General features: G+C 45.3%; 1 protein-coding gene and 1 long non-coding RNA gene across 2 annotated transcripts in view; one reads left to right on the top strand and one right to left on the bottom strand.

The window, feature by feature from the left end:
- Window positions 1–883: 883 nt before the first annotated feature.
- LOC140420001 (uncharacterized) lies at window positions 884–6900 on the bottom strand. The gene is made up of 2 exons (XR_011946126.1): window positions 6057–6900; window positions 884–3732 (listed from the first exon to the last, which is right to left on the bottom strand). It is a non-coding gene; the product is annotated as an uncharacterized lncRNA (long non-coding RNA).
- Window positions 6901–7707: 807 nt separating this feature from the next.
- LOC140419995 (uncharacterized) overlaps window positions 7708–10330 on the top strand; it is a 55431-nt gene continuing 52808 nt past the window's right edge. The window contains exon 1 of the mRNA XM_072504031.1: window positions 7708–8602. Coding sequence (XP_072360132.1) covers window positions 7853–8602 — 750 coding nt within the window. The 5' untranslated portion in view covers window positions 7708–7852. The remainder of the gene's footprint in view (window positions 8603–10330) is intronic.

Genomic DNA, 10330 nt, shown 5'->3' with positions numbered 1-10330 from the left:
GCAGGAAACTCTTGGGCATCTTTATGATGCATGTTGATGGCTGCCTATGTGGTGATACTAGCGAGTTCCAAAACAATGTTACTGACAGGATCAGAACAACATTTAAGGTTGGAGTCAGGCTTCTGGGACCTTTAAATAAATTGGATGGAAATCGGGCAGTGTGCGTCTGATGTGACTTTACATCAACAATCTCACGGAGACAGTATGAACCCTGTCACAGTCAATGGGGCCGGGGCCTCACAGAAAGATGAAGGTGTTTCCAAAGCTGGGACTGAGCTGCTGCAAAGTTGAATTGATGAATGGGGCACACAGGCAAGGCCGGATACAAGTTTTGATGTCTTCGAGCTGAGTTCTGTAATGAAACATCCAGAGGGCAAGGATATTTAACGGGCAAACAAAACATTAAAAAATACAAGATGGAGAAATGTGTGCTGAAATTTCCATCTTTGGGTGAGCTGCAAAATATAAAATGGATTTTATTAGTGATGCCTCACTCGGATGAGCCTGACTCAGTGTCTGTACACTGAGTGATGTTTAAAAATCTCTTTCAGCAGAAGAACAGACAAACATTTCTCATTTTAAATTCAAAGGTCGATGATATTCAGCTCCCATGAATCGAGTGACTCTGTCACATCTTGATGTGATCTTTGGTGTGAAATTTCTGTCTGTAACTCCTCCCCTTCTAATATCCTGGAAAAGGAATTTACAAAAGCCATCACTGTTAGTGCAGGATACCCAAATGGAATGTGAAATTCGATCCTATTGTAAGGTCCGGGTTTGGCTCCAATCTGAATTGTAACACTCAAATCAATTACATGTCAGACTATGTTGTGAAAGTTACCTGCAGCTCCTGACTAGTTACAGACCATTCCAGGTACAAGAATACTGTCACAGAATTTATTAAGTTAATTGTAATAAGTACAAAATCACAATAATTAACAAAGGCAGTGGATCAGTCCGTTCACTCTGGATCACCAGCTCTCAGCTTCCAGGTGACTGTGGAGCTGTCTCTTGTTCTGTTGACTGAAGTCTATCCTCTTTCTTCATGTTGTGCACCGAGCTCCAGAGAATTGTAGCTCATTAACCCTTTCTAGTACCTACTTCTACGCATGGCTGGTAGTTTCCTGTGGTTCTGATTGGCCCAAGCAGCCCATGATCAGTCCCTGATTGGTTAAATGGGGCACGATCAATGTCTGATTGGTCTCTGAAGGATATCGGTCACCTTGCTGATGTGTGATGTCAGTTTCTCATGTGGTGTCACTTCCTCATGATTAATATTAGTCAGGCTCATCGTCCTAACTGATGCCTAAAGTCACCCATGATTATTGTGGTACATTAATTACAAGCCTTATTTAATACTTCCTGTATACTCTACCTACAATGTAACTACTGTTAGGAGGCCCATTAACTACTCACACAAGAGACCTTGTAACTTATTATTTCTTATCTCGAGCAAAGCTGATTCCACACCCTGAACTTTCAGGCTAAGTTGATCTCTCAGTACTGAACTAATGTAATCCTTAATGAACAGGAGCAATCCCATCATCTTTTCCGAGCTTCATGCATTCCAATATGTCAAATACCCTTCAACATTTAGATTCCAGCCTTGGTCACCTTTCAAACAAGTCTCTGTAATGTCTATCAGGACACACATTTATCTCTATCCGTGCTGACAATTCTTTTTTTTTAAATTTAGAGTACCCAATTCATTTTTTCCAATTAAGGGGCAATTTAGCGTGGCCAATCCACCTAGCCTGCACATCTTTCAATTGTGGGGGTGAAACCCACGCAAACACGGGGAGAATGTGCAAACTCCACATGACAGTGACCCAGAGCCAGGATCGAACCTGGGACCTCGGCGCCGTGAGGCAGCACTGCTAACCACTGCGCCACCGTGCTGCCCCATCTGCGCTGACAATTCATCCAATCTCTGTCAAATGCTGCGTGCATTTTCAATCCATTTTCAGGGGTTCAATAATCCAATAGGGATTTCAAGTGAAACCTCTTTATCCAGCGAGTGGTGAGAACGTGGAACTCGCTACCACAGTGAGTGGTTGAGGTGAACGGCATGAATACAGCATGAACAGCTGTATCTTGAGAGAAAGGAATAGAAGGAGATGCTGATGGGGGGAGATGAAGAGGGCTGGGTGGAGGCTCATGTGGAATATAAATACTGAAAGAGACCAATGGAGCCGACTGGCCGGGCCCTGTGCTGTAGACTCAATGGAACCAAGACAAATGTACTTATTTTAGATCTACCTGTAGTAGTATGATAAAACGTTTTCTTGGGATGGAGGCATCACTGGCTGGGTCAGCATTTGTTACCCATTCATAATTGCCCTTGAACTGAGTGGCTTGATAGGTCATTACAGTGGGGGACAGTTAAGAGTCAACCACATCTGTGTGGGTCTGGAGTCACATGTGGGCCATACCGGGTAAGGATGGCAAATTTGAAATGAAATGAAAATCGCTTATTGTCACAAGTAGGCTTCAAATGAAGTTACTGTGAAAAGCCCCTAGTCGCCACATTCCGGCACCTGTTCGGGGAGGCTGTTACGGGAATGCAGTCCTGGATGAAATTGAGAGCAGAAACAATAACAGTATCCAACCCACGTTATTAATTCTGAACTTCTTGGTGTCTCAGTAAGTGCGATGAATTACAAAATCCCTTCCCACATTCAGAGCAGAGGAATGGCCTCTCCCCAGTGTGAACATGTTGATGTTTTTGCAGGCTGGATGAATGTCTGAATTCCTTCCCACACCAAGAGCAGGTGAATGGCTGTTCCCCAGTGTGAACTTCCTGGTGTGACTTCAGGCTGGATAACCGACTGAATCCCTTCCCACACTGAGAGCAGGTGAACGGCCTCTCCCCAGTGTGAACTCACTGGTGTCTCTGCAAGTCGGATAGCCAAGTGAATCCCTTCCCACACTGAGAGCAGATGAATAGCTTCTCCCGAGAGTGAACCCGCTGGTGTGACTTCAGGCTGGAAAACTCAGTGAATCGCTTCTCACACTGAGAGCAGATGAATGGTTTCTCCTCAGTGTGAACCCGCTGGTGTCTCTGTAGCGTGGATGTATGTCTGAATCCCTTCCCACACTGAGAGCAGGTGAATGGCTTCTCCCGAGAGTGAACTCGCTGGTATGACTTCAGGCTGCATAACTCAGTGAATCGCTTCTCACACTGAGAGCAGGTGAACGGCCTTTTCCCAGTGTGAAGTCGCTGATGTTTCCGCAGGGTGGTTGAACGACTGAATCGCTTTCCACGCTGAGAGCAGGTGAACGGCCTCTCTCCAGTGTGAATTTGTCGAGCTTCCAGCTGAGATGGGGCTCTGAATCCCTTCCCACAGTCACTACATTTCCACGTTTTTTCCATGTTCTGGGTCTCCTCATGTGTCTCTCGGTTGGATAATCAGTTGAAGCCTCGTCCACACACAGAACACGTGTACGGTCTCTCCCCGCTGTGAATGGTGTGATGTTTTTTCAGGCTGTGTCACTGGTTAAAGCTCTTTCCACAGTCAGTGCTCTGGAACTCTCTCACTCGGGTGCGTGTGTCTCGGTGCTTTTCCAGTCACACTGATGTTTCAAATCTTCTTAAATAGACAGAGCGGGCAAACATTTTGCCCCCTAGATTTAAACGCTGATGATAGTCGGGGCCTGATGAACCTAGTTGCTCAGTCAGGTCGGGATGTGACGTTTGAGGTTGCTGTCTATAATTCCTCTTCTTCTAATATCCTGTAAAAACAATTTAGAAACAACATCACTGTCAGTACGGGATTGGAATTCAGATCAGACAAATTTAGTTTCTCTGGAACATTCTTTCCTCTCTCATTTCCCAAAAGGTGTAAATCTCCGTCCCACACACTCTCCCACCATTCTCTCTCTGTTGTATCTAATATTCACCCTCCCAATTCTCCTGAAGGTGCTGATTCAGGCTGATTGACAGATCCCTGCTCACTGCTTCCTGTCCTGGACACAGAGACCATAACAAATGGGAGCTGCAGTTGGCCATTCGGCCCATTGAACCTGCTCAACCATTCGGTTAGACCATTGGCCGATCTACCTCAACATCATTTTCTCACACCATTCCCCATATCCCTCAATATCTTTAATATCGAGAATCCTAAATTACCTTGCTAAATTACCCTTAGTGTCTAAAACAAAAGGTTAGGTGGTGTTACTGAGATAGGTGGAGGTGTATCAATCTCTGTCTTGAAAATACTTGATGACTGAGGCTCCACGGCCTCTGGGGTAGAGAATTCCAAAGCTTCACCACATCCTAGAGTGAAGAAATCCCTCTTCATCTTGCCTTTCCCTTAATTTTATGATCTATTCCCCATAACCCTTGACTCCCTCGTCAAATATAAATCTGTCCAACTCACCCATGAATATATTCAATGACCCCCCCAGACTCCACTGGTCCCTGTGGAAGAGAAATCCAGAGACTAACAACCCTCAGAGAAGGGATGACTCGAAATATATAACGTAGCTACAGCTCAATATTACACAACTGGAAATAATAAATGTACTTTATTACTGAACCATAAATAATATATCTAATCTGCATAATATAACAATACTGGATATTTCTCTGGTCTGATATTAATTGACTGTCCCCTTAAATGTCAGCCATCTCCTGGGGAAACCAGCCCTTTAATTGTGAACATTAGGAAAGAGACCATCCTTTTAGCCAGACAAATAAATGTGTCAAGCTGAGGGAGCAAAGGATGTCAATGTCTTTCAGAATCATAGAATTTACAGTGCAGAAGGAGGCCATTCGGACCATCAAATCTGCACCGGCCCTTGGAAAGAGAACACTATCTAAGCCCACACCTCCACCCTATCTCAGCAACCCCACCTAACCTTTTTTTTTTTTGGACATTAAGGGTAATTGAGCATGGCCAATCCACCTTACCTGCACATCTTTGAACTGTGGGAGGAAACCGGAGCACCCGGAGGAAACCCACGCAGACACAGGGAGAACGTGCACACTCCACACAGACAGTGACCCAAGCTGGAATGGAACCTGGGACCCTGGAGCTGTGAAGCAACTGTGCTAACCACTGTGCTACCATGCTGCCCCTAAAAGAGAGAGAGAGAGAGACCTGGGCCAACCTTTCCAGAGTCTGCACCCTCCCTGAATTCACTTCCTTTCATTTCAGTTGCTGCAAGTCACCAACTCAAAGCCAGAATGAGAAAACAAATGGAAAGGGGGAATCATTGATTTCCTCCCAGATGTTGCACAGAGGATAAAGTTTTACATCTTTTTTTTCTGAACAATTCCACAATGCAAAAGGACAAAGCTGAATGCAGAACAATCAGCAATACACTAAAAATACACCCAGAATACACGCAAAACAGAAACGAATGAATAATCAATCCAAAACAGAAATGAATGAATAATCAATCCAAAACAGAAACCAATGAATAATCAATCCAAAACAGAAACAAATGAATAATCAATCCAAAACAGAAACTAATGAATAATCAATCCAAAACAGAAACTGATAAATAATCAAACCAAAACAGAAACTAATGAATAATCAATCCAAAACAGAAACTAATGAATAATCAATCCAAAACAGAAACTAATGAATAATCAATCCAAAACAGAAACTAATGAACAATCAATCCAAAACAGAAACTAATGAATAATCAATCCAAAACAGAAACCAATGAATAATCATTGCAAAATAGAAACTAATCAATAATCAATCCAAAACAGAAACAAATGAATAATCAATCCAAAACAGAAACGAATGAATAATCAACCCAAAGCAGAAACTAATAAATAATCAATCCAAAGCAGAAACTAATGAATAATCAATGCAAAACAGAAACTAATTAATAATCAATCCAAAACAGAAACAAATGAATATTCAATCCAAAACAGAAACGAATGAATAACCAATAAAAAAACAAAACCTGGAGCATTCAAGCCAGTGCACTCCCGCCCCCCCCCCCCCCTCCCCCGAGCAGTCGCCCCACATAGGTGAAGGGTGTCCAACACATGTATGGGAAAGTATGCGTGTGAAAAGCAGAGGACCAAGCAGGCACACCTGTCACATTAGAGGTAAGCGAAAAGCTGGGTCGTGAAGGATGGTCGGTTGGTAAAAATGGGTACCGGGCAAAAAAGTTTGAAAAACACTGACTGTGAATCCCTTCTGCGCACGGAGCAGGTGAATGGTCTCTCCCCAGTGTGACCACATTGATGTATTTCCAGCTGAGATGAACCTTTGAACCCCTTCCCACAGTCCCCACATTTCCACGTATTTTCTATGATGCGGGTATCCTCATGTTTCTCCAGGTTGGATAATCTATTGAAGCCTCCTCCAAATGGTACAGTCCTGCTGTTCAATGATTTTCAGGCGGCCATCTGTCAGATCTTCTCGTGACATCAGGTTTCAGATTTCTGGCTGTGAATCCTCCTCACCTAATATCTTGTAAAAGGAGTTTGCAAAATTCATCACTGTCTGTACGGATAGAAATTCAGGAGAAAAATCCTGGGCCAACATTTCCAGAGTCTCCACCCTCTCTTCCTGGATTCATTTCCTTTCCCTTCAGTTGTTGCAAGTCACCAATTCAAGACCAGAATGGGTAAAGAAATGGAAAGGGGGAGAAAATAAAGTGTTTTACTCATAGATGTTGGAGACAGGAGGAAGTTTCCGTCTGTGTGAACCTCAATCTTCACTCACAAATTGGCTGGAGAAGAGTCCTTCCGGTCGCCCCGGTTTCCCATTGGTCAATCCCTTCTGACAGACGATGAGGGGCGGAACACCACGTGGGGGTGGGAGAGACTTTTCCCTCCAGCCGCGCTGAGCTGGTGTCCAATGGGAAAGGCTGGAAGACCCGGACACACAATGATCAGTGCGCCGCTTTGTTCCGGTCCCCGCCTCACTCCCGCACATGCGCACTCCTCAGACGAAAATCAGCACATGCGTACCACGTCTCTTCCGGCTCACATACGCAGTCTCTCTGCCCCGCACATGCGCAGCAACTGAAGGGAAAGGAAGTGAATGCAGGGAGGCTGCAGACTCTGGAAAGGTCGGCTCAGGTCTCTCTCTCCCTTAAAAACATTGACATCCTTTGCTACCTCAGTTTGACACATTTATTTGTCTGGCTAAAAGGATGGCCTCTTTCCAAATGTTCACAATTAAAGGGCTGCTTTCCCCAGGAGATGGCTGACATTTAAGGGGACAGTCAATTAATATCAGAGAAATGTCCAGTGCTGTTATTTGGTACAGATTAGATATATTATTGATGGTTCTGTAACAAAGTACATTTATTATTATTTGTAGTTGTGTAATATTGTGCTGTAGATGTGTTATATATTTCCAGTCATCTCTTCCCTCAGAGGTTTGTTAGTCTTTGGATTTCTCTTCCACAGGGACCAGTAGAGTCTGGGGGTCACTGAATATATTCACCGCTGAGTTGGACCGATTTCTGATTGACCAGGGAGTCGAGGGTTATGGGGAACCGGCAGGAAAATAGAGAGAAAGCTGCGATGAGGAGGGAGTTCTTCACTTGAGGATGGAATTCTCTACCTCAGAGGACTGTGGAGCCTCAGTCATCAAGTATTTTCAAGATCAAGATCAAGATTGATCCGTTTCTCGATATGGGGGATAGTGTGGGAAAATGGTGCTGAGGTAGATCGGTAAATGAGCTCATTGAATGGTTGAGCAGGCTCGATGGGACATTGTCACCATGAAGAAACCATGGAAATGTGGACTGTGGGAAGGGATACAGAGCCCCATCTGTGCTGGAAGCTCATCGACGCAGTCACACTGGGGATAGACCATTCACTTGCTCTCGCTGTGAGAAGGGGTTCACTTGCTTGTCCCACTTGCAGTCACACATGCGCGTTCATACAGGGGAAAGGCGGTTCACCTGCTCTCAGTGTGGTAAAGGATTCAGTGATTCAACCACCCTGCAGACACATCAGCGAGTTCACACTGGGGAGAGGCCATTCGCCTGCTCTCAATGTGGGAAGGGATTTATTCAGCCATTCAGCCTACAGAGACATCAGCGAGTTCACACTGGGGAGAGACCATTCGCCTGCTCTCAGTGTGGGAAGGACTTTACTCAGTTATCCACCCTGCAAACACACCAGCGAGTTCACTCTGGGGAGAAGCCATTCACCTGCTCTCAGTGTAGGAAGGGATTCACTCAATTATCAAGCCTGCAGAGACATCAGAGGGTTCACACTGGGGAGAAGCCATTTACTTGCTCTCAGTGTGGGATGGGATTTGCTCAGTCAAGCAGCCTACAGACACACCAGCGAGTTCACACTGGGGAGAGGCCATTCACCTGCTCTCAGTGTGGGAAGGGATTCATTAACTTATCCAACCTGCAGGTACATAAGCGAGTTCACACTGGGGAGAGGCCATTTACCTGCGTTCAGTGTGGGAAGGGATTCAGTGATCCATCTACCCTGCGGACACACCGGCGAGTTCACACTGGGGAGAGGCCATTCATCTGCTCTCAGTGTGGGAAGGGATTCACTCAGTTATCCAACCTACAGACACACCAGCGAGTTCACACTGGGGAGAGGCCATTCAGCTGCTCTCAGTGTGGGAAGGGATTCAGTCGCTTGTCCAACCTACGGGTGCACCAGCGAGCCCGCACCGGGGAGAAGCCATTCTCTTGCTCTGAATAGGGGACGGCATTCGGTGATCCATCCCAGCTGCAGGGACACCAGCGCGTTCATACTGGGCAGAGGCCATTCACAAGAGCTCAAAGTCGAAAGGGATTTTGTAATTCATTGTGCTGAGACACCAAGTTCACAATTGATCACAGGGGTTGGATTCTGTTATTGTTTCTGTTCTCGGTTACATTTGGGGCTGCATTTTGTTCATTCTGACAGTGGTCAATGGGGAGGGTCGGAATGTTTCTTTCTGCTATACTGGCCGGTCTCACAACTTTGCTTCCAGTGGGCTGATGTTCTTTGAGCCTTGTTGCGATTACCTGGTTTCAAATTTCACAAAGATCAAAGAGTGAAAGTGCATTTAAAGTAAGAAAATATTTAGTTTGCATTTCTGTTTGGAACCTTCCCCCTCCAAAGCAGCCACGTTGCTATGCAGGTGGGCCATGGTGGTTACATGGTTCTTTTCTTTTCTTTATCAAGAAGAAAACTAACAGGGTATGAGGGGCAAGTTGTCTGAGGTGGACTGGGAAACTACATGGGAGACAGGGAATAGCTAATATTTCAGGAATTATTAAATCTATACCAGGGGTCAGTTAGCTCAGTTGGCTAGATGGCTGGTTCATGATGCAGAGCGACGCCAGCAGCACGGCTTCAACTCCTGTACCGGCTGAGGTTATTCAGGAAGGCCCCGCCTTCTCAGCATTGCCCCTCATCTGAGGTGTGGTGACCCTCAAATTAAATCACCACCAGTCAGCTCGCTCCCAGAATATGGTCCTCCGAGACTTTGGCAACTTTCATTTCACATTTTACAAAATATTCCATAATTATATCAAGGGGAAGCGGATAACCAGGGAGGGGACAGGACCTATTGGGGACCGAGGGTGTAATCTGTGCATCGAGCCAGATGACAATGGTAGGATGTAAAGTGAGTACTTCAGATCTGTCATCCCTTTGGAGAAGGAAGATGTGGGTGAAGAATTCAGTCAGAGGGAGTGTGAGGTTCTTGAGCAGTTTGACATGGGGGGGCGGGATTCTCCGATAATGAGGTTAAGTGTTGACGCCGTCGTAAACGCCGGTGAATTTTACGATGGCATCATCTGGCCTCTAGCACGATCGTATTCCATCTGCCAGGCCCTGGCCCATTCACTTAACCTTTCCAAATCCCTCTGCAGACTTCCAGTATTACAGACCAGTGAAGTAGGGAAACTATTGGGTAAAATTCTGAAGAACGGAATCTATCTCCACTTGGAGAGGCAAAGTTTGATCAGGATAGTCAGCATGGCTTTGTCACAGGGAGGTCATGGATAACAAATTTGATTGAATTTTCTGAGGAGGTGACCAGGTGTGCAGATGAGGGAAGTGTAGTTGATGTAGTTCATATGAATTCCAGCAAAGCTTTGACAAGGTCCCGCATGGTAGGCTGATAAAGACAGTAAAAGCACATGGGATACAGGGTAATGTGGCAAATTAAATCCAAAATTGTCTTTGTGATAGGAGACAGACAGTGGAGGTAGAAGGCTGTGTGACTGGAGGCCTGTGTCTAGTGGCGTACCACAGCGATCAGTGCCGGGACCCTTATTGTTTGTGCTCTATATACAATACAGAAGAAAATGTGCGGTGATGACAAATAAGTTTGTAGATGTCATGAAGATTGGTCGCGTGGTTGACGATGAAGAAGGAGGTCAAGTT

The sequence above is a fragment of the Scyliorhinus torazame genome, chromosome 5, assembly GCF_047496885.1.
Source record: "Scyliorhinus torazame isolate Kashiwa2021f chromosome 5, sScyTor2.1, whole genome shotgun sequence".
Lineage (NCBI taxonomy): Eukaryota > Metazoa > Chordata > Chondrichthyes > Carcharhiniformes > Scyliorhinidae > Scyliorhinus > Scyliorhinus torazame.
The sequence above is the reverse complement of the archived record's forward strand: the minus strand, read 5'-3'. Positions and strand labels throughout refer to the sequence as shown.